The 24,180-nt window shown below is 45.2% G+C and overlaps 1 protein-coding gene and 1 long non-coding RNA gene across 2 annotated transcripts; one reads left to right on the top strand and one right to left on the bottom strand.

Annotated features, from left to right (window-relative positions):
• The first annotated feature begins 3,777 nt into the window (after positions 1-3,777).
• On the top strand, positions 3,778-10,033 carry LOC116438420. Its single transcript, XR_004237729.1, has 2 exons — positions 3,778-4,129; positions 9,336-10,033. It is a non-coding gene; the product is annotated as an uncharacterized LOC116438420 (long non-coding RNA).
• Positions 10,034-12,210: 2,177 nt separating this feature from the next.
• ALPK2 (alpha kinase 2) lies at positions 12,211-22,517 on the bottom strand. Its single transcript, XM_032096426.1, has 8 exons — positions 22,373-22,517; positions 21,574-21,666; positions 21,441-21,476; positions 19,759-20,033; positions 19,550-19,638; positions 19,090-19,307; positions 18,209-18,257; positions 12,211-14,635 (listed from the first exon to the last, which is right to left on the bottom strand). Exons 1-8 carry the CDS (start codon positions 22,431-22,433, stop codon positions 14,401-14,403), a joined length of 1,056 nt encoding a protein of 351 aa, XP_031952317.1. The 5' UTR covers positions 22,434-22,517; the 3' UTR covers positions 12,211-14,400.
• Positions 22,518-24,180: the final 1,663 nt, after the last annotated feature.

Genomic DNA, 24,180 nt, shown 5'->3' with positions numbered 1-24,180 from the left:
AAACAAGTTGGTAAAACAGATTAGACTACATATGAAATCTGTGTGAAGTTTCTGTTTAGCAAGGAAAGTGCCTGCAATGTCACACAAAACACTCGATGGCTCATTCTTTGTCACTACTGTCTCCAAAACATTGCCATCACAGCTGCACTGTTTTTCTGTGTAACTGGGGGATTAGGAGCAGATGAATATAGAAGAGGAAAGCCAAGTCCAGCCTGTGCCAATCTGGGTTTAACTGGCCTTATCTTGGCTACTTCTGGGCCCTGACTTTAAGCCCTTCTGGTGGCCAGGCTAGCTGTGGGGAGCTCCTCCAGTCACCACTGGGCCGGGGCAGGGTAGAACACCAGCATGCAGTTATAAAAACACTATAAAAACTTTGTCTTCACGATTTTTCAAGGGGCCAAACTGATTTTTTACTTTTCTCAAATGAGCAAAACTAGCACCTGTGTGAGATGCTGGCAGGCATCTCCCAAGGCACGGGAGCCATGCTGGGACTGCTCCCTGCTGGACTGCAGCGCTGCAATTAAAAAAAGTAACTGTTAATTACAGCTGGCTGCAGCAGGCCAAGGGCACCAAGTACCCTGTCCACCCTGCCCCAAACTGCCTCAGACCTCCCACAGGCCTTGGTGCTGGGGCTGGGCTAACGGAGGGACAGGGACAGGGCACAGGACCCCTCAGCAGAGCCTAGCCTAGCGCACAGACTGCGCTAGGGACTGACAGAGTTCAGGTCTCCAAAGTCTCTTCAAGTTCCAAGAAGTGGATTTAAGCAGGGTTTTTACTTACAGAGCCAAAAAATCAATACAGTTGCTTATCCTCATGTGCATCCGAGCCCCACATTGTGCCCTGTCTGATGGTCCAGGTGTGGCTCAAGGGACACTAACAGAGCTGGAAGTGCTCCCTCAAACCCACCCCAGGGCATCCCTCACATTCTGGTGTGCCCAGCACACCTGTCTGCAGAGCCAGCAGGTCTCCTGGGGGGAGTTGCCCTGAGGGACTGGTAAATAAAAGTTTTATGTGCTAGCCTTCCGCTTACAGCAAAATTGCTTAAATTCTGCCCACAACTATTTTGCTGGGGAAACAGCAATGTCATGGAGGATTGTCAGCCAGACTTTACTCTCCTAATCTGAAGATAATCCCCAACCCAGATTCTCTCTGTCACTGAGAATGGTTACAGGAAATGCCAGGGCAATCCAGAACTGATGTAATGAGTTTGATGATTGGGAAACTCAAATCAATTTCGTTTACTGAGCCCCAGCATAAATCAGAAGAGATCATGGCTTCCAGGTTAAAGACCTTTGCTCAACTTTCTGCTGCTCTGAGTTAATCTTTCTCTACCCAGCAGTTGGAGTGACCAGCACAGGTAATCTTTAACCAGTGGCCACTGACTGACAAGGATCATAGCATTTCTCCTCGGGGATCTGAGCTGTCCCAGCACTCGTAGCCCTTACCTCTGTCCACGAAATCGTGGTAAACGCGCCCCTTGAATGTTGCAGTACTCTGGGATAAGTTGATAAACACCACCTTTGTCTACTCTGAGCCCAAGAATCCCTGTAGCAATGTCCTCTCAAAAATTACACAGCCATATCCAAAAGCAATGTGAGTCAGCATAGAGTCACTGACATTAAGAAAGCAAAGGGATAAATTCAGTTCCACTGTTGGATAAGTGTCATTCTTCTCCATAAAAGATTCCGGCTTAAATCTCTGACCCAGCTTTGTCTGGAAGTTTAAGCCAAGGGAGCCATGCCCATGGCTGGTGGGACCATAACAGGATTTTTCCATGGATGAAATAGCCAGCCCCAAATCAGTTGAAGAGTACTGATTATGTGCTGGAGTAAAGCCACAAAGATACAGCTCAGTTTATTAACCCTGCAGCTATTCCTTCAGTTTTGAAGCTGTTCTCCCACTGTTTCCACACAGAAAAGACACCATCCCTGTGATTTTCATTTCCCTCAACATATCCTCCACATTGTATATAAGAAAAATGAGAGGAAAGAACTTTTGTATGGATCAAATCATGTCCTTTGTCTAGTGACACCTTACTCACCAGGAGCACTGCTTATAAAATGGAAGCACAGAATAATTTAGGCTGGAAGGGACTTTTTGGGATCACAGGACTCAGTCCTCTGCTCCGAGCAGTGTCAGCCTCAAAGTTAGACTGCATTTCAAAGTTAGGTGATTTTGCTTGGGGTCATAGCTACATATTTCCACGGGAAGAATCTGGCCCTCAGGTGCATGTGCAACCTATGTTGCATTATCTGTCCCTGTGTCACCTTTAGTAACATTTAAACAAACCAGTTCCTTTTCTTTTTCCAGGAATTTCCCAATACTTTGGCATTTCATTTCAGAGAACTGGACCTCAACCAGCCTGCAGCAGTACTGGATGTTGCAATGCAGTTCCAGACTTTCCTCAGGCTCCCTGTGGAGTGACCAGTGCTTCACCTACAGTTGCAGAGCCTCATTTTGAGGGAAACTGCTTTTTTTTTCCCCCAGAAACACAACCCACAAAATATCAAGTAAGTGGTGTTTCCACTGTGATTAAAAGTAGCACATTTTAGTTTCTCTCTGCTAATTTTGGACAACATGTGGCTTTTCAGTTTTGGGTTGGTTGGGTTTTTTTTAATCTGAGGACTTTTGTCCTCTTTTTCTGATCAAGCACATTGTCAGATACCTTCTGTAGACTTCGAATGCACATCCATACTTTGAGTAGCATAAGGAGTTTGCACATGGGATGCAGATATAATTGTACAGCTCATTTCTAGATACCTACTTTCCCCAAACCTTGTTCTACTACTAGGGCAGACTCTGAACTACTACTATTACTAGTAGTACTAGTAGTAATAGTAGTATTTCTGTCATCTTCACACTGTGTGCATGCACCAGTCCCAAACGAGGAATTACTGTTTGTATAACAGGACTGGGATTAGAAATCAGCATTTTAGGAAACAGTAGATTATTCTTGCCATGACACATTTGCAGTCCAAGACAGCCTTAAGCAAAAATGACATGTCATCAACTGGTAACAAAGAGGTGTCAGGAGGAGAGGGCGAGACACAGAATGTTTTCTAGATTTGATTTCATGGTGGTTTTCTGCTGCTGGATGGACACATCCAGCCAAAATCAGTAAAGTGACCTGGTTCCTCACTTTTCTGAAGTATTTATATCAAAAACTTTGGTTTCTAAACCCCCAAACTACTACTTCAGACTGTTCCAAAATGTTCTAATGGAACAGAAGTATGGTAATGGAAGTAAGCGATGAAACACCTTTTAGTTAACTAGCAAAGGTTCTCATACCCAAGATGTGACTTTATTTTATGTTCAGAGAAAATCTCAGGTTCAAATCCTATTTTAGCCTTCCCCCAAAAAAGTGAAATTCATCAGGCCCTAAATGTGGAGGTTTATGCAACGGTCTTGTTGGATGAGGATCTGGGAGGTGTGTGCCGTTCCTGAGTTTGCCAGCAGTGTTCAGACAGGCTCAACTGAAGCCAGGCTTTCCCCCCACCTCCTAGGTGTGCTGGAAAGTGCAGTCTGAAAATTCCCACACAGAGCAGACAGTACACTAAAATTTAAGACAGAAAAACGATTGACAAGCCCCAGCAGTGAACATGAGATGAGCGCTGTGACCTGAGGAAGAGATGAAATCAGTCTCAGTGGCAGAAGTAAGCAATTAATATGCAGCCAGAATAAACACTCCATCTCAGGGTTCAGCAAAATAAGGAGCTGAAACCCCTTATATTTTGCATTTTTCCCTCCCCACATGTGCTCTCTCTGAAGGAACAGAGAAAATTGAGGTCTCAGGGCTTTTTTTCCATTCTTTAGTCTGTGACTAAAGCTGGTGACTCCAGCTCAGTGCAGCGAGGGTCATCTCCCTCCCCCAGATCAATATTTTAATATGACTTATCAGAGCAAGAATGAATTGTTTACTTTAAAACCTCAGGATCCCATAAAGGGAGAGGGAAAGGTGTCCACTGGAAGCAGAGGCTTGCAGCAGCTGCCCACTGCTGGGAACTCAGAAAAGAAACCAGGACTCCAAAGATTCGAGTACAGACAGTCAGCAAAATGTCCTGCGAGAGAATCCTGGTTCTGCCAAGCCCTAACAACACACCAGAGGACCCTTTGGCTGTTGTCTCCGATGGTAAGTGTCTTCCTGTGCTCAATTCATGTGAGGAAAAGGAAATGCTAAAATATATTAACAAATATAGTGCAGGTGGATTTCCAACACTAAGCACTTCAGCATACCAAAATATCCACACATGCTTGGGGCTCAGCTGTGTAGTATAACAGGATTTAATGTCTTGGACCTAGGGATCTCTACCTGCACTTGGAAAGAGATTAGGCTTTTGTTAGGGCAGTGCAAACCACCCTGAATGTTTATTGTTTTTAAAAAATGGGGTGATGGGGGAGCTGACGGACTTCCTGGTGTGAACAGGAATGCTTCCAAGTCTGGCCATATGGGAAGGACAGGTTCTGCGACCCATCTTGAAAAACCCTCTTGAAAACCCTCTTGTTCTTCACAATGCTCCTCTGCATTGGAACATCCCAATAATGTTCTTTAAACATGTCCAGCAGAAGAGAAGCAAAAAGGAGATTTTTCTCTGATGATTATGCTTTGCTTTCTCCTTGCAACTGTCCCATTGTTTTGGGTTTTTTTCCCTTGCAGTACTAAAAACTAGTGGCCATTTCTCTTTCTTTCATTATCTTTTGACTTGGAAATATTCCTGTTTATTTGCTGGAAGTTTCCACGCAGCTGTGGGACTATAAAGTGCCTGTTTGCAGTGGCATCAGCTGCCTTGCTTTCTCCTTACATGTTCTGCAGTGAAGTCGAGTCCTTCTGCCAGGATTGCTGGGCTTTCCTGCTCTGCACAGGATTGCCGGGCTTTCCTGCTCTGCACAGGATTGCCAGGCTTTTCCTCATTAATAGGATCTTGCCTGATCATTCCCCTCTGCTGCAGAGAGAAAGCTGAGTAAAATGTGTATGAGGAAACGTAAGGGAAGACACCAACATAGGTGAATTAGAAATCCAGGTACAGCACCTCTGTCCCCGTGGCATTAATTTCTCACTCTCACCAGCTGCAGGATAGGCACACTTACCAAAACCAGCCCCGTGGACCTCAGGGCTACAGCTGCATCCTGACTGACAGAATGTTCTGGCATGAATGGGTCTTTGCCATCATTAATTCCAAAGACTCAGTGCCATGTGATGGTCAGGGTGTGTTGCTGCTCCTCTCCTTCTTTCATGTCTCCTTCATAGCTGGGATTGCACAAAAGCCTGACTTGTGGATCTGCACATCTGCCTGTTTTGTGTGTATGTTCAAATGCCCAGCTCTGTCCCACTGCAGCACTACAGACTCAAAACACAGTGGAACATGAAAATCCCTTGGGTGTCAGCCATGCACAAGCATTTCTAGGCTTGCTTTTGTGGCAGGGATGGGAATGCTAGATTATTACTGTTGTGATAATCACGCTGGAGAAATGAAACAGCCTGATCTGGTAACCAGACAGTGAAGGTCCATTTCTCTGCTGTTCTGTCCACCAGCCAAGGGCACTCAGAACCCAGCTTCTACTGCCAGCTCGTGGCACTGAGTTATCACAAACTCTCCCCTGAGGTTTGACTAGATGTAAATCAGCAATTAAAATGATCCAGAGCCCTACTAAGTCTGCCCTGACCTATCAACACTGGTTGAACTATATTACAATTGGGAAAGATCCAGATAAGATAAAAAGTTAGATCATGGGGTGAGGATTGGTGAGGAGATCCCTGTTACATTGTGAAGAGCAGGCTGGTGGTTCAGGTGTGTCATTACAGGTGGGCAGCAGCTCATCTGGGTGCCTTAGTGTCACCTTTCTGTGGGCACTTCGACGTTTGATGCTGTAGAATTGAGTGGGCTAATTTGTGAGCCCTGTGCTCCGTGCACAAAAAGGTATTGATGAAAAGGCTAAGCCCAGGGAGGAGTTCTCAGAGGATGAGCCTTTTGAGGGCTTTAACTTCCTTAACACTCTGTTGCTAAAGCAGAACCAGATCCAGAAGACTATTGGAGAGTCTGGGTTTACTACACATGGGCAGCAAATTCTCCCCAGTATGTAAAATGGGAATGCCTTTCTGAGCTTAAAAATAAATGAGAGAGTAGTTGAAAAGCACTACAGCAAGACATCCCGTTCTCACCTCTTGGCACAAAAAGACAACTGCATCCCCTCACAAGGGGCTTCTAACCAGTCCACAGAGGAGTCTCTTTTGAGACAGAAAGTTCAATTTTCAGTAGCTACAAAAAAAAGGTTACTGCTGTTCGCCCTAGCCCTGGTTTCTAACCTCTGTTGGGGTCCCTCCCCTGCCATGTAGCCCTGGGAGAGGGGCCCTGAGGGCACAGACACGGGGCTTCCCTGCCCCTGCTCAGGCTCGTTCCCGTTGGTTGGTTTGTGTTCCCTGCGCGGGCAGAAGGACCCTTGGTCCCGTGACTGGAACAGTTCCTGGGCAGAGCCCCGGCCATGCGGCTGGAGAAATAAACATCTCTGAAACAGCTATCAAGAATCTGTCTGTCCATATATATTTCCTTTCCACGGGACTCCTGGTTTGATATATGCATGTTGCAGGATCCCCACTGCAACATAATGGTGGAGAATTGTGAGTAGAACGATCCCCGATCCCTAAGCGACTGATTTGTGTGAGTAAACCCTGGAAACTCTGGATTCCTCTTCTTGGTTTTGTTTTGCTGTTCCATATCTAAACTATGGAGGAACCGTGAGAAGACTCTTGGCTCTCAGAGCCGCATATGGACATTTATCTTAAAATGATTCTTGAACAACGATTTGTAAATTTTAGCTTGATTCAAGCTCAAAAAGAACTGAAACACTTCCTGGCATGGTTGTTTAAGAACTTTTTCTATGTTTCTTGGGATTTAATTATTACCAAGGGCTTTTGGAAAACCGTTTGGACACAGTTAATACTGGAGTCAAAATATATGCCGATGGAAGAATATTTTCGTGAATATTATTTAGTTACCGAGACTGTTGAGCAATGTCAGCTGTGTCTTGGCGAAGGGAAGCCTGGCGCAGGGACCGTGCGGCCCAGGCCACGTGCACCGAGCGCTCTACGAGCAGCAGCGAGGCAGTTCCCGCGTGCGGGCGGAGCCACGCGAGCCGCAGTGTCGGTGGTGGAGCGAGGCGCGGTGGGAGCGGCGGGACGCGGCGGTGCCCGCCCGGCCGCGCGCAGCGCGTGGTGGAGCGAGCCCCGTGAACGCCCGGCCGAGAGGGGCGGTGCGCGGGCGGCGGCTGGCGGCGGTGGCGGTGGAACGGAGCCGCGCCCAGCCGAAACGTGCGCTGGAGCAGGGCGCGGGGGGGTCGTCGCTCGGGGGCCCGGCCGAGATGTGGGTGCAGCGCCCGGCAGCGGCAGCGAAGCTGCGACCAGAGGAGGCGACGCACGGAGAACTGAGCGGCGCGGCCCAGCCCGGCCCGCGCAGCCCCGAACGCGACCCCGGGAAGAGCGCGCAGGCACCAGCAGCCCCGACAATTCCAACACGGGAGCGACCGAAAGAGAGAGCAAAGACGCAGCGAGACAGAAAACAGCAGCCACTCGGAAAAAGGAAAAGATCACAGTACCTAAGGTCTTAGGGATAGTAAAATGGTATAATGTTAAGCAAAATTATGGTTTTATAACAAGGTGTGACAACCAGCAAGACATATTCGTGCATAGAACTGCTATTAAAAAGAATAACCCTGAAAAATGCATCCCAAGCTTGGGAGATTGAGAGGTGATGCAGTTCAAAATTATACAAGGTAGAAAAGGGTTACAAGCATCGCAGGTCACTGGGCCTGATGGTGTTCCTGTAAAAGGCAGTATATATGCAAAAAATCGTAGTCATGTTAGACAATATCTCCATTGTAAGCCCCCCCTACAGTCTCCCTTTCCTAATCCCACCTTTCCCTTTTACCCTATGTCCTATTACCCCCAGTGTATTCCCAATCCGTTTTTTCATCCATGGTTTCCCTCACAAAACCATGCTTTTGCCAATTGTTTCCCCAAAAATCCCTTTCCAATGCCGAGTGGGGGATGAAAAGGGGGAGAGAAGAAGTTAAACCCTCTCCTGCCTCAGTTTCCCCACAAAGCATGCCCAGAGAGTCCTGTCTCCCTTCTGTCAGCCCTAAGATGTTCCACAGAATCTGTTTAGACATTTAAAGGCTCAGGAGGGTGGCTTATTTTGTTTTGAAACTGTTCTTGTTATGTTTATCCAGTTGTTTTCTTTCTCCTTTTATTAAAATAAAACGGGTGAGGTGTTGGGGTCCCTCCCCTGCCATGTAGCCCTGGGAGAGGGGCCCTGAGGGCACAGACACGGGGCTTCCCTGCCCCTGCTCAGCCTCGTTCCCATGGGTTGGTTTGTGTTCCCTGCGCGGGCAGAAGGACCCTTGGTCCCGTGATTGAACAGTTCCTGGGCAGAGCTCCGGCCATGCGGCTGGAGAAATAAACATCTCTCTGAAACATCTAGCAAGAATCCGTCCATATATATTTCCTTTCCACGGGACTCCTGGTTTGATATATGCATGTTGCAGTATCCCCACTGCAACAAACCTCCTCCATTCCATGTGCTCCTCCTTCTCTGTTTTCTCTGCCTCTCTGCAGCATTCAGATGTGATGATGGCATATAACTGAATTTCCATGGATTACAAATCCCTGTGCAGCATGTTTGTGTGCTCTTAATCCACTCCTTAGTCCACGTGATCTTTTATGGGATGTTTTCTACTCACTGAATATGCAGAAATGTTATTTGGCTAGCAGGCTAAACACACAGAGAAACACTCTGAAACACCCAGCCTGTGCAGAGATTACCACCACAGCTATGGATCCTAGAGCTTAATTCCCTGATGCACAGGTGCTGATGTGTCCCAGAAGAACAAGCATGGAATAGCACAGGGGCAGTGGGACCAGGAGTACAGACCAACTTGGCTGTCTTGTATGTGGGCTACTCAAAAATGCTGCTAAAAACAAGTATATGAAAATCAAATATAATCTCCAGCATTGTGATTCCTCAGGTCTGACATAGCTATAAAAGTCTGGTGCTGATTCTGGGCTGTCTCCACCAATTAGAGGAAGACATGGGCCCTTGCAGGAATGACTCATCCCTGTCCTCAGGAATTTGTCTCTAGAATAGTACAGTTTACTTTCTCCAGGTGCTGTCCATCTCCCTTGTCTGCAAAGGCACTCAAAGCCACTTAGCTTTTACATTCCCACAGCTAGCTGAGACACAATATTCACCTCAAAGCAATTCAGGATCCTGTGTCCCGCCTCCTTGTGAGAATCCCGATGTGCCACATATAAATATGCACAACCCAGTCTTGTCTCTGTTTTGCAGGTCTTTGAAACCCCCTCTGCTGAAGTCTGCAGCGTGCATCCATGACTCCTTCCATGGGCTAAGGACCTGCTCCCAGAGCTGTGGAGTGTGACAATGGTGTTTGTGTCCAGTCTATCAAACGCCATTATCACACTAAATAGTTCCTGGCAGACAAAGCATCATGTCAGGAAGGTTTGGGACCTCTGGCAGTACATCTTCCCACTGTGCTGAGGAATAAACAACCATGATACATGTACAGCAGGATGACTCTGCTCCTTCTTTTAGAGGCAAAAGCACCAGAGTATGTGAGAAATCCATACTCTGACACAAGCACTTCCAGATCCCCATTGTAAAGCACACCAGACATCTTAAGGAATCATCACTATACTGTCATCACTAGGAAAGTGGACTTCCTTGGCATTAATAGGGCTGCGTTTACCTCTGAGAGGTCAGCTTGTGATTTTCTTTTTCCCATTGAACTGACTAGGACAATAAAACTGATGGCAATTAGGCAATGGGGTGAAACTCCATCTCTGACTTTGGCACCAAACTACAACATACATTTGGAATATTAATTGGCTGAGATGCTCACAACATTTTTCAAACAGAACACTTCCCAAAATTCTGATAAAAATCTATTGCCTCTGTTATAAACATGTATTATAGTATTGGCTTCTCGCAAAGTATTAAAGTAGATATTATATAATGTTAGAAATGCTTTTTGCTGTGTGGATATACTTTTCTCTCGTTTTAGCAAGAATGTTAGCAAGTGTGAGCAAGTAAGATAACCTTCAAGCGAGCAGAAGATGAGGCCCAAGGAGCTGCTAATCAACACTTTGTCCAGGGAACAAAAGGGCCCAAAGGCTACTCCGCCCGGAGAACGGCGGCCAAGAGGGTCCGAGAGCCGTTATCACCGCTCTGCCCGGGGGGCAAAGAGGCCCAAAGCTGCAATCAGCCCTGACTGTCTGGAGAATTAAGAGATCCACCCTACCATCGACTCTCACCTAGCGGGCCCAACCCCAAGAATCAAAAGAAATAAAACCACAAGGCCGAAGACTACGCATGCTCTAAAAAGGCAGACCCAAGGAGTGGCCATGCAGATCAATTCCTAGAAAAGTTTTAATATGAATAGAGAACAGACAGTAAAAATGGTATCACCTCGGGCATCAGGCGTGCTCTTGGCAGAGCGCCAAGGCACCCGGCCGTTATCCCTTTGCTTTATTTTATGTGTCTCTTATTGTCTTTATATTAAACTCTTTAAATTCTAACAGGAGAGTGAACCTCGTTTTTCACAGCCTCTAACTTGAAACACCATTTATCCAATGCATTTAGCTTTGCTCGCGTCCCACCACGCCCAAGCCGCTTGCCTTATGTTCTAAACCTCCTGTTTTGGGAATGGTCACAATTTCCTCACAGAAATTCTTCTGAACACTATTGTAAAGAGTAGGCATCATCCATAGGAACTTTCAAAGGCCTAATGAAAGCCAGGTACCAGCAGTGCACTGAGGAGCCTAAATCCCACGGAAGAGTCCAAGATTTAGGCTCACAGGATGTTGTGCTCTAATTTGCAATGGAAGCAGTAACTTTAATATTCATCAGTGTGTTCCAAACTTCACCTTTCCTGACTTCTAGTTCTAAGTAACCCAGCATACACATGGAACGGGAAGCTTCCTATGGCTGTGAGGTGCAGAGTCCTGCTGGAAGAAAGCCTCGAGGAGTACGTGATATTTACCATTTACGGATTAAACTGTTTCCATGTGCAACCAATTTTATTACACAGGGTTTCCCAACCGAACATCTTCAACGAGTTACTTATTTTTCTTCCCTAAACCTTCTTTTCTTCCATGACTTATTGCCATGGAACAGTCATTAGCAATGTGTACTGCAGGAAAAACTACAGTGTTGTATATTAAAACTCACTTCCAGTCTAGATGTTTTTAAAAGAACTCTCAGCTCTCACCACCTGATCCCAGGTGTCCTTGTCACAACACCAAATGCCTTCTCACTGCATATCTGCGGAACAGGAAAATTGGTCAGTGCCGAGCTTTTAGCTCTGTAAAAACAGAAAAAGGCTGCAGGTCCTTAGTGAAAAGGTGCAAAGGGAGAGTTTTGGGCTGGGCTGACCCACAGCATAAGGTCAGACCCAGTCCCTTGTCTGCAGGGAGCAGAAAAATGAATTGGAAAGATTGATGTAATGGGCCAGATCCAAACCCTCTGGCACAGACTGGGCACCTGTAAGGCCACGAGGTATCAACACTATCCAGTGACACTGCTCTGCCACGGCTGCAAAACAAGCAACCTCAGGATCCCAAAGCCAACACTCTCCTGCTGTCCAAGACTTTTCCATGCCTTTGCAGGAGGAAAACAGAAGTGGGGTGTCTGCAAGGCCATGTATCATGTTTTCACAGCAGTGACTTTTCTCCTTAGCCTTGGACTGAGAAGGCAAGGAAGGCTTTCTCGTTCTTCCCCACGCAGCAGTGCTCTCTGGGGAGCCTGTACAAGTGTTTTGATTTGAAAAACATCTACTGTTTCTCCCCCTCAGCAAGCCTTGTGTGTTCCTTCCCTGAGCACAGTATCCATATCACATCAACAGAAAGAGTGGAGATTAGGGCTGGCATTTTGGACTAGCTCTATGATTTGCAATGTCATCACAGCCTATTCTACATCACTGACTCCTACTGAGATGCAGAACGTGAATCCCCCACTGCTGGGGCTCCATTATGGAATGCCTGTGCAGGCTTGCCAGCTTCTGTTTGTGATGTTATTAAAGGAAACCCATTTTAAAAATTCAGTCAAATATCCATGTGGGCACATCATTCCCAAACTTCCCTGGTGCTCTGTGGCAGGAGAGCATTGCAGATTAATTCTCCCTTTTACTGTGCTCAAAAATGAGAAGCTTTGTACTGAGGCTTTTATTGTAGAGCAACATGACCTTCCCAAGACACACACAAGAATTACATATACTAAAGTTTTCTGAGCGTAAGAAAAAAGAAACGGCATGATGGATCTGCATCCCTGCAGCTCACTGGTAGGTTATCTGAGGTCAAGCTGCAGGAGTTACATTGAAAGCTCCTCCAGTAACAACTGCATACAAACTTCTCCTGCTATGTCACAGAAGGAAAGGATTGGGAATCATACCGCCTGTTTTTTCATGGGGTCCTCCCTCCACCTTATACCTCCTTCCAGTGATAACTATTCAAGGCACAGCATTCAAATACATCAGCTGCCTCCTGAAGCTGCTTCCTGTGGAGCCCTGGGGTCATACATGTATGCACAATGACTGGGGAATGGGGATCATGGAGTGGCAATGGTCTGTTCAGCCAAGACCAGGCACAGAATCACACCCTGACACTTGCAGTCTGGCTTTTCCTTTTGGAAATGTGAAGAATAACCAAACTTCCATGACAAAGGTCTATCCTTCTGCAAAGGTTGAAACCACTGCAGATGTTCTGGTTACAAGTTTCCCAATTTTCCAGTTTTAGAGAAAATTCTTCTGCATTCCAGACTCATATTTCAGGCCCAGGCTGACTGTTTTCCATACCCATTGACTTTCTCAGTAAGTGAGGTGGTTATTTAAGCTCTGAAGCTGGACCCAGAGTCCACAGTGACTTCCTGCACCGTCCACTGGATTTCAAACTGTCCCCTTGAGTCCATGGAGGACCGATGGACTCTGATTCACCCACTGCTACCACGAAGACTGCTTGAACACTCAGGTGACATTTCCAAATGTATCCAAGGTTCTACTTCAAAAGGGACTGAGGAGCCCAGTTTCCACCGAGCAAGAAAGTTCTAAGAAACATAGACATCTTTCGGAAAAAAAAGATCAACTTAAGAGTTACGTGTCTAATGTTTTGTGGATATGGACATAGACACTGAAATGCCTCAGGCATTTTAAAAAAACATCACCACTGCAGCTCAATGGTTTTTAAAGCACTAAAAACTGTGAAAGAATAGGTAAAATGATCCATTTCTACCATCTGAAAAACTTCACATCAACACTTAGTTCTGCAGTAGTTGGTTTCCTGCACATCAGTTAGCAGAGAACTACTAAAATCTCAAATGCTTTGGAACTACTCCAGAGAACTTCATTCCATGTCACAGCAGGAATTTAAACTGCAGATGTCTGTCTGATCCTGCCTCCTTTGCCCTCAACGGACACACACAGATCCTTTTTGGCACAGTTAATCCAACCTATTTCAAATGTTTGGTTTTCAGCTGACCTGCACTTTGCTCTCAATTCCATTTGGAAGTCCTCCCTTAACGGCGCAGGGAGCCCAGCATGCCCAGCCTGGATGTGATACCAACATTGCAGCTAGGAGGGTTTCTGTCACTGCACTTACTCATCTGAAACTGCTTCCAGGTGCTGAAATCTCCTCTGGATGGAATGGGTTATTGCAGAGGGAGCTGTTTGGCCACATGCAAACCCCTAACCTGTCCTTCAACAGGATCAGTGCACGCACAGCAGTACTATCACATAGGGTTGTAGGTCCAATGAAGGTTGCATGGAAAGCAAGGAATTTTATGGAGAATCATACAAGTTGACCATCTTTAAGCTGATGGCATCACTTTGTGAAGACCATAAAGTTGATTTGGGAGCGGATTGGAAGACATGTATGTCCAATCATGAATGGCTTTGTCTTTTAATACAAGGCATGTAAGTGGGAGAAAAAAATTATAAGAGTAGGATTATAGTAGGATTACAATATGCAAAAATCTAGGAAAGAAAACAATTTTTCTATAGCAGCCTGAGCAACAGTACTGTGCAATACTTGTACTTATAAGTGGCATCTTAAATATATTGATGTTTCCATAGCAGCTGAACCCACAGGGCCATGGATGTAGACACAGAGAAGATGTTCTTCTCCAATACCAATCCACAGAAGGGTTGTAAGAAAATCCAGGAGATGGCTTAGTCTCAGGCACCAAGAACACAGGATCAGCTCCTTCCTTTGTTGCTGGCATCAGCATCAGAATGATTCCAAAACAATGTCAAAAGGCAAAAGACTAAAGTTATCACCTCAGGCCACTGGTGCCTGTCACTGCTCCATGTCCTCAAGAGTAGCTTCACAAGATGGAATAGTGAGACTCAGTGCTCTGAAGAAATGAAGTCTCTATGTTCTCTCGCCTTCTTGGGCACCATTTTCTTTACCGTTGATGAGTTTGGCAGATTTTTGCTTTTAGTGGACGTTGCTTTCCTCTGTTTTTGATGAGTGGTTCGGAGAGATTTCAGCCCCAGCATATCACAGTACTCATTGCACTGGTGGAGGGCTCTGAACTGCTCAATGAAGGAAAAGGAGCAGTTGCCTTTAAATCCCTTGTATCTGTAGTAACAAAGAAAAAAAAAGCTAAATGGGAATTAAAGATTCATTTTCTGCACAGGGAGGCAGAGTATGACTGCTGACTCATAAGCAACTTGAAAACATTAAGCCAGTCTCTTCTACCCATGCTGGCTTGAGAAGCACTGACTGTCACAGAAACGCAGACTGGGTCATTGGGACATGAGGGAAACCAGGTAACAAGTGGTGAAAGAAGCAGGGAAAGCATTAGAGGCAAAGCTCTGTGGGCTGGGTCCTGGCACTGTCTTTCACAGCATTTAGTTGGGAATAAAATTGTCTGCTGGCTCCCTTTCTCAGTAACACACAAATGAAGTCCATGCTACAGCATTCTCTGTGAACAGTTCTGTTGGCCACCATGAAGAGACAAGGTTGTTGCACAAGGTGTTGTCAGAACCAGAAGCTGTTTCCATCTGTACATCATTTCCATGCTATGCTGCTCCCCTCCCCTGGCTGCCTACAGGATCTCAAGGAGCCAAGCCCCTTGGGGAAGGAAGAAAGGAATGTTCCTGAGGAAGGCAGTTTCATCCAGCCTCCACAGTTCCCAAGCCGCCACTGTACCTCACACCGTGAGAGGTACAGGGCACGTGTACCCCTCTTCTCCTCACCCGGCCTCTGGTTGCTGACAGTCCTCCCAGGGCCTGCTTTTTAAGCTGCATCAGCTTATTTTAAAAGGTGCACCTGCTCTTCAAAGGAGTAATTTTGGTTAAATTCTCAGGATAGAGAAGGGAGAAGAAAGGACAGGGTGCTCCTCTCCTTTTTTAACCTAATCATTGCCTGTTCTACCCTCTTCTCTTCGTTTGCTGGACATCCAGTGTCCTCAGAGGTGAACTATGAGTTGTCACTACACAAAACCAACCAAACAAGATTTGGTACTGAAATAAACAGAGGATGCTCATTCCTAGCATCCAGAAAACCTCCTTCCTCAGGCAAACTGCAGAGTGCTAAAGAGAATACTGTTGCTCTGGGAAGGTCGGGCTCCTGCTGACAGACAAGCCTTGCTCTGGAGACACCACTCAGCTGGCTCTGAACAGCAGGTGAACCTCAAAGGGATTTTTCTCTCCTCTCCAAGTAAGCTGTGTGTTTGTTTAACCAAAGAAGGTTGAAGAGGAGTATCATTGTTACCTCAAGACTATATCCTGGAGTCCAGCAGGATCATCAACGGTTCTCTTGCTCCCCTGGAGAAATCAGAGACTTCAGACTTTACTGAGCTGCTCGCAAGTTGTGCTGGTGGATGCGCCAGACACACCCACAGAACAGGAGTTCCACAGGCAAACACACTTGCCCTTAGCAAGAGAATCTCTTCTATCCAGCACCAAATCAAACCAAATCAAACCTAATCTTCCTTAAATCTGAAGGGGAAATGTTGGATTTGTCCTCAGGCCTAAACTCCCCAACGCCCCTTGTTACCATGTGGAGTAAAGCTAAACTTGTCAGTGCCCTGGAACCAGGCAGACTTTCAGATACAGACTTGGCAACCAGCACTCCTGTTAATGACCACAACCATGGGTTACCGTGCTCCTGATTCCTTCCTTTGTGTGCACCATTCCTGGGTAAATCCCTGGGCCCTTGTGCACAGTCCTACTCTGCCCACTGCGTGCACAGAGCCACACACCGTGCTGCGTTATTTTTGTTTCCATTCACCAGAGAAGCTACAGAGTAGCTGATTTAAAGGCTTGTTTGCCTGGCTCTGGTGCGGCGCTGTGGCCACATTAAAAATGCTTCCCAGGCGTTCCTGTTCCTAGGTCGGCTTCGCCCTCTCCTGACAGAACTGCACTGCAGCTCCTGCAGCACACTGCTTTGGGCCACACCACTCTGCTTTGGGCTCCTCTGCTTCTCAGTTCCCTGACAAAACACACAGACCAAGGACAAAAGATCAAAATTCCTTCCTCCACTCATTGCAGACTCTGCTCAGGAGTACAAAAGAGATCCGTTCTGTGTCCTCTCTGCCAGCACAGTTCAAGCCACACCAATCCCACTCTGCATTTCTGGCTCAGTAGGACCATGTATTCTCCCTTCATGGACCAGGCTACCTCTCAGCAGCACGGCTGAACACAGCCCAAAGCAGCAAGACCCCGCAACACACAGGAGCTCTGGGCGCTTAGTTGTTTTTCCCCACCCATGTTCATAGAATTATAAATCCAACTGCAGACATTAATACAGAGGTCTTCTTTCCATGAAGGAGCATGAAAACAAAATACAGGTCCAGGAAAAATCTGTCATCTTGCAGGAATATCATTAGCTAAATAATAAACAAAATGACACTCAACATTTTCAGGAGGTTTCTCATTTAGGGAAATTATTTTCCTTTCTATATGCCTGAGGTGATCCTTACTACAGCTTGCACTGTGCGTTCACTTCCTCACTTCTCCTTCCTCCTCCCCAACACAATGTGTGTTTTTATAGGAGTAATTTCCCACAGTGAGCTGGACAACATCCACTAAAGCATTTTTATAAATCTTCTGATTCCTGAGAACAGTGTTGCCTAAATAAAATATTTATGACTTTGGTTTGTAACAGGACGATGTACATTCACTTCAGCCGCTTTTACTTTGGATCCACAGCTGAAAGAGTAAATCAGTCTAACTGAACTGATGCCAGCCTGCAAATGTTCAGGATTTACGCAGAATAGTCTAGAATCACATTTTTAATAATTGTGAGGTTTCTTCTTGAATCCCAGGTATACAGACAAGGTCCAATTTAGAATGAAGGCTGAACATATGATCAGATCTTCTTTCTCCTGCCAGATTCTCAAAGGAGAATTTGAAATTAAAGCACTTACCCCCATCCCCTTTCCCTGTCCAGCAGCCACTGCCTACTCCTATCCACAGCTCTGCTGGCCTGTGGTATAACTAGAAGCCTTAATTAACTTAAAAGAAGTGGACTAAAGTTAGAATATTACAGGCCTACATCTTTACACATATGCTTAAGTCTCCCCAAGAGAGCTGAAGCCTTTGCAACACCACTAGAAAACAGGCTCCAGAAATGCCCTGAACAATCTTTTGTTAAGGCTCAGAATTTCTGTTTTTGAGAGAGAAAGGGGAGAGAGACCGTCAAATCCCTTCACAATTGTCCTTGTTTATCAGGGAAGTGGCCAATACACAGCGTCCAGCTGAGAAGAGTCTTTACAAAAGCTTGTGTCACAAATACATATCCCAAAGCTTTGGCACTTTTGCTGGCTGCAGGAGAGATTCCAGCCTGCCTTTTACCCTGGGCTCCAGCTGATGGGCCATCAGGAGCCTTACCTGCTGTCAGCAGAACCCTTCATGTCACTTGTGAAATGCCCTTTGGACAAGCCCATTTCAAGGGAGGCATGCAGGAAAAGCAAAACTAAATCTACAGGGTCACCCATTCTTTCAGAACAAAATAAATGGGTTTCATTTACAGGTGGGTTTCCATAAATATGAACACGAAGAAGTTTAAAGAGTTAGATGAGGACTGCTTTCTTCTAAAGTTAAAGCAAGAATGAATTTCCAGCACACCCTCCCCCATCCACATTTAACTGTGAAGAGACAGATGAGTAAAGCACAGCCATGCTGCTGAGAAATCACGTTCACTCACCCTTTGGCCAGGGTTGCTATGCCAACATCTGTTAACTTCATCCCTACACCTGCAAGGCAGCAAGGAAACACAGAGCTTAGCTTACACTGGAATTTCTAGGACAATCTTCACATATGGAGGCCTTAAGTGTTATTTATTGAGTCACCTTTTTCATTTTCATTATTTGTCACATTTTTTTCAAAGCATTTTAAAGCACCCCAGTTAAGAAGAGGATGTTCCCTGTGTCACCAGCAGTTTCTAAAAGTCAGGCTCATGCCACTATTTTACAGCTGTCAGGGTGATCAACAGCACAGCTTTTTTCCTGTGCTAGGATTTTGTTCTTTCTTCTCCCTTTAAATTATTTCAGGGATCTTGTTTAGATGCCTTGTTGCTAACTTTCCTGCCTTCACTTGTAAAAGAATATAGAATGTTTCCTAAGATTCCAGCTTTTTCTGTTTTTCTTCAAGGAGGGTCTGTCTTCCCCTGTCCCAAATACGTTGCAGGACTGAGGAGGAGTCATACCCATGAGAGCTGAGGCAGCACTTAGCAAACATGGGGGTGTTTCTTGACTATTCTTCTTTTTAAAGGAATATATTTCTTCAAAACTAGCCAGGACCCAAATGTGGAGCATTCCACTGCTGAGTGATTGTTGGTGAGTATTTAAATACAAGAAAAAGGGGAGGACTAGGGTGTCATTGTCACCTGAAGTTTTTCACTCAGCAGCCATTTCATTAATCTCTGGGTGGTGAGACAAAAGCCAGATTTGGCTCATACTGATTCACTAAGGTACACATGAAAGAACAACTCTTCCATTAAGAGTGTAAGATTTGGTTTTCTTTTCCAAACTGTCCTCTTACAAGAACATAAGCTAGATAAAAATTGCCCCTACTCAGACAACTCACCTTGCAGGTCAGTGACAAGCAAGTTCCCATTGGTCTTCTCATACACCCAGTGCTGAAAGGTGCAACACTTCTGGCCAGCCTCTGAGTCTCTTCTCAGGAAATTCACTTCCTTGCCATCCTTGACAGAGTATTTCACAAACTCCCCAACCAGCTCCTCCTCCACTGTGGCATAGGGGATGTTATTAGTGGGGCGATGAATAAGAAAAATCGGAATGATTCTGAAATCAATGGATAGAAGCTAATAAAATCCTGAGACCTCTTTCAGTGAGGGAGTAAGAAACAGACAAAAGTGGCCAGTGACCTCAGGGAGAGAATGAACAGCTGCCAACTCTAAACCAAGATGGAAGAGCTGTAACACTGTTCCCAGGTTTCCTCTTTAGTCCTAGCAATCAGTGGGCTGCCATGGCACAGGACAGTATATATAAGCATATACGTATATAAAATATATATTTATACTCACTCTGGTACCTCTCCAAAGCCTTCCAAGGGTTCAGCTTCAGCTGCATATAACTTTGCATACTCTCTTGCAGTATTTTGGACATAGCATTCCTGTATTACAACAGACATGCCTATGGGAATATTGCTCAAAACATTCAACAGATCATCTGTTTGAATATGAGGACAGCTTTTGCCCACAACTCTGGCTTACAAAGGCCAGGGGCAGCTCACCTGCAGTGCCAGACTGTAGTTCTTCTGCAGCAGCTCGTCCCTGCTCTTGGTGCCATAGGTGAGGGCGTTGTGCACCTTGAGCACGCAGGGGTGGCCGGGGGCGAAGGCGGGTGCCAGGCCCTGCAGGACACGGCTGCGGAAGGCTCTGCGGTGCATCCCCTCACCAAAGTGCATCCCCTCTGTCATTATTGCTCCATGCAGTGTCCCACCAAAGTAGCTGGAGCTGAGGGGATCTTCTCTGAACATCAACTGCATGAATTCGATTTCTTCCACACCTAAAACACAACAGGAATCTCTGCAGGCACAGGGAGGGGTGGGCATGGGAGAGTAGATGCATTTCTCCAGAGAGGAGGTAAAAATGCTCAGTGGAAGCACGACTTGTGTTACTGAGGGCTGGGACCCTGCTCCAGAGAGGCAGCTGCTTGCCTGTATGATCTAAAACCAGCATGAAGAAAGGTGGCAGATCAGGATCATAAGGAGAGAAGACAGAGTGTAGCAAACAAGTCTGTTACAGATGAAATCAAGGAATATTCTGGATTTCACCCCTTTAAATGATGACTGTAATCCAAATGGAAAAAAATTTGTAAGGGGATGTGGCATTTAAGTAAAACCTTATAAAATGAAGGCCTTGTTGCCTTTGTAAAATTATGGCTCAGGCCTGTTACTTCGGCTAGAGAAGGACTGTGAGAAAAGTCCATGAGAAGAAAAACAATTATTTTTTACTCATGAGAATGTAGTATCAACAGAAGCATGAAAGTTAAACTATAGAAGGAGAAAAACAGCAACATATCCACACCTGTTATTTTTCTGATTGCTTGAATGCTTATGCTACAGGTAGCCAATGGTAGCATGTTGTAGTTAGCAATAGCCAACGAGTCTACTGTGGTAGTTTAGCAGCCAGTGAATATGTAACACGAATGAGAACATACAAAAGGTGTATGAAAGAGGCTGTTTTGTTTAATAAATGGCTTTTTGGCCCTTGAAAGAGGCGCTGTCTGTGTGTGTTGTGACCGCTCCAACAGAGACAAGGGGAGAAAAAGTTAAGCACTGAGAGAAACTAAAAAATTCTAACTGCACTTCAAGTGTCTCTAATCATAACATTTGAAGGACCATCAGTGAAGAAGATAAACAGGAGAACAGAGCTACACAACAAGGAAGTCTTTCCAGCTGCCCTCTGCATTTACCTCTGGTTTAGGCTCTGTACACCACCCCCTCTCTGAAGCACAGAGGAAACATTGCATGGATAAGGCCAGAATTAGAAGACTCCTTAATTCCACCTAAAATTCTCTGATTAAAAGTTATACAGTGCTGTTACATGAAAAGTCCTGTCTTTATTTCACAAGGAAATAAATGCTTAATTTTAATTCTTCAAGGAAAAGAAAGAAAAGTCACCATGCCAACTGAAGGCCTGGATCTCTGTAGGCTGTTCAGGAATGACAACCCCACTGGCAAGGCACTATCTTTAGCTGCAGCACAGGACACATGCCAGGTGTCACTGAACACCAGTTAACACATAGGGAAAGCATTCCAAAGCTTCATGCTTGCCTTTCTCCTGGAGTACAGTTACACAGCAGGTGACCTGCAAGGACCATGTGTTTGTGCCAAAGAGCTGCCAGTGCTCTGTGTGTGTGTGTGTGTGTCTCTGTATGATGCCATGCAATGCTACTTCACTTTATATTTACCTTCATAACTCTGAAAACTTGAAAGACGTTCCAATACTACAAGAAAACAAAGAAATGAATTTCGTAGTAAAAAATTCTAAATGGAAACTGTCATTGTCATTATTATTAATCAAAACTGTAAACTGAGGCTTACCTGCAGCAGTCAGATGAAACTCAGCAGTCACCTTTCCATACATGTTATTCAAGCAGCAATAGTACATTCCCTGGTCTTGGTAACTGGCTTCAGCTATTGCCAGAGAGACAGGAGAGTCATCCTGGGCACTGGAACAGAGCATTTTGTGCTATCATGTATTTTACTTGTTATCACTGGAAAAACTGATAAATTTGATCTCTCTGCACTGTTTATTTGTTAAAACACAGCACAGTTATTCAGCAGATAATGATATGTATTGATACTACAATGGATATAGCAATACAACAATCAAAAGCAGAAGAGTTAAAACAAGAATAATCAGAATGGAAAGTTTAACCAATTCATGCAACTTTTTCTTTCCACTTAACACAACAACTAAGAAGAATCCTTCCTACAAAGTTTTTCATCTTCTCAGAAGTGTGCATTCTGATGGAAATATATTTTCTTTTTTTTTTTTCCCTTTGGGTAATGTTAACTTCGTATTTTTGAAACATTCCAAACGGTTTTTAAGATCAGAATGTCAGTATTGCTACAAGGAAAATAACTCATTTCATTAAAATGGAAAAGTTGGATCCTGTTAATGGCCTTAAGAAGCTTTTATTTCCACCCTTCTCTAGGTTAAATGAGGTTCAAACTTCTTTTGATATTTGTTTAAAATCTGGATGACACTGGCTGTGAACAGGCTGAGAGATGATGGAACACAAACTATGACCAATATCAATGCATTGTGAGAAGATTTGCTTCCTGTGAATAGCAAAGTTACCCCGAAACTCCCAGTTCCTCAGAAACACTTCCTTACCTTCTCTGCAGCTGAGCCAGTACCTTGGAATCTTTAGTCCATGTAATGGTGGAGTCACCATGAATGTCACCAAACTGACAGCACAGCTCAATATTGCCAGAGGAGTCGGGGAACAACTCTGCTTGGATCTTCTTCAGCAGCCTGGGGGCTTGAAACAGAAGAGCCACAGTTTAGGATTTGAAGACAATTATATTGTTTTGGCATTTTAGCATTTCATGTTAAGAATATGAACACTGAAATCCCTGGTAAGTAATTATGAGTTCTTGTGTCTCAATACTCATAACTAGTAGAATTTTTTAGCTGATCACAGCCTTTGAGAGAAAGTCCCAAAAGATCCTGCCAGCCTGGATCTCTGCTAACACTTTTCACTGCCTCACAAAACACTCCAGTGTCTTTGCACGTGGGCATGGTGTGAGCAGGGAGCTTGGAAAGAAAGGGAATCGACATATGCTTAGAGAAAGGTTTTGGGATCACAACACAGCCCCGCCTCAAGTGACACATCCCTGCTCAATGTAAGAGATGTAAAATGCAAAATGTTTTATTTCCTATGTCTTAATTCTGAGCTGCTGCACTCTGAATGAGATGGCATGGCACATGTCCCTCGAAGATCCCATTCCTGCAGTAATACTCCAGTAACACCCACTTGAAGGGTCAGGCACCTGCAGTTCAGTGCTATGGTTTCCCCCATTCCCAGTTCCAGGCCCCATCCAGACCAGGTTTCCCCACTGGACTGGCAGTCCCTGAATCCTGGGCCATGTGAACCTTGCTGTATCAGGGCTAAAGTGACACAGACAGGACGTGACAGCTCTAGAAATAGAACCAATGGCTCCAGGTTCCTGCCCTGGCCACAGTCTTCCCTCCTGTAGCTGAAACAATGCAAAAGAACACTGAGTAGATACCACAGCAACCAAACCAGCCTTCCCATAATGCTGGGGAAAGGGCCACAACAATGGTCTAGAGCACAGACATACTTCAGTCAAGACTGAAGCAGAGCAGAAACAGCTGAAGAAAATTCAGTGTTATCTGATGGAGCCTGAATGTTTAAAACATTTTTCAAGCATAGCCCCAAGTAATGGAAACAGGTCAGGCATTGCACAGTCACTGCAGTTCACTTGCTGTGCTTTGAAGGAATGTGTCTCTCCTCCCACACATTTGGTTCCCTGGCAAAGGACACATCTTTGAACAGGGAAAAGTCTGGGTTTTTTCAAAATGTGATTAGAAAAGTAGAAGTCTCACGAGACTGCACTGTAATTAGAGTGTGTGAAAAGCTTCACAGTTGTGTAGCTTACCTTTAGTCACCATTCAGTCTTGCTCTGACCTATTACATCATTTTATGATGTGAACATGAAATGTCATGTCCAAAGGTAAAAATAAGACCTTGGTCTTTGCAAACTACCCGTAGAAACAACAAACCCCTCATGCACCCAGCTGTTGCAATCCTGCTACAGTGTTACCAACCTTCTAGAGACTCTGACAGCAACCCAGATCTCCTTTCAATTAGATGTTTCCTCTATCAGTTTAATATTGCTCATTTCACCTGTGTCATTTTTGCAGCAGGGCAAAGCAGTGCAGAACCAGTCAGAAGACAGCACACAGGACCTCAAAACACTGCTTATCAGCGGTACCCTACTGCTAGCAATAATACTTTGCTAGTAATAAATCCTTTAGTAACCAAGAGGGGACAATTGCAGTTGGAAGCTGCAAGGTAGGAGCGTAACTGGGAACACAGTCCTGTGGGATACCAGAACAAGTACTGGGCTTGCAGCCGCTACGTGGTGTGTAGTTACGTGGTAGCATTATGCTGTTCA

The sequence above is a fragment of the Corvus moneduloides genome, chromosome Z (genome assembly GCF_009650955.1).
Source record: "Corvus moneduloides isolate bCorMon1 chromosome Z, bCorMon1.pri, whole genome shotgun sequence".
NCBI classification, from domain to species: Eukaryota; Metazoa; Chordata; class Aves; order Passeriformes; family Corvidae; genus Corvus; species Corvus moneduloides.
The sequence above is the reverse complement of the archived record's forward strand: the minus strand, read 5'-3'. Positions and strand labels throughout refer to the sequence as shown.

Excerpts from the sequence above, each read along its gene's own strand:
- ALPK2 (XM_032096426.1), bottom strand. The coding sequence starts at position 22,433 with ATGGTGACTCCACCATTACATGGACTAAAGATTCCAAGGTACTGGCTC. Across the intron at positions 20,034-21,440 it reads AAGTTTTCAGAGTTATGAAG|GTGTGGAAGAAATCGAATTC; the intron begins GTAAATATAAAG and ends GTTGTGTTTTAG. Across the intron at positions 18,258-19,089 it reads GCTTGTCACTGACCTGCAAG|GTGTAGGGATGAAGTTAACA; the intron begins GTGAGTTGTCTG and ends GCTGCCTTGCAG.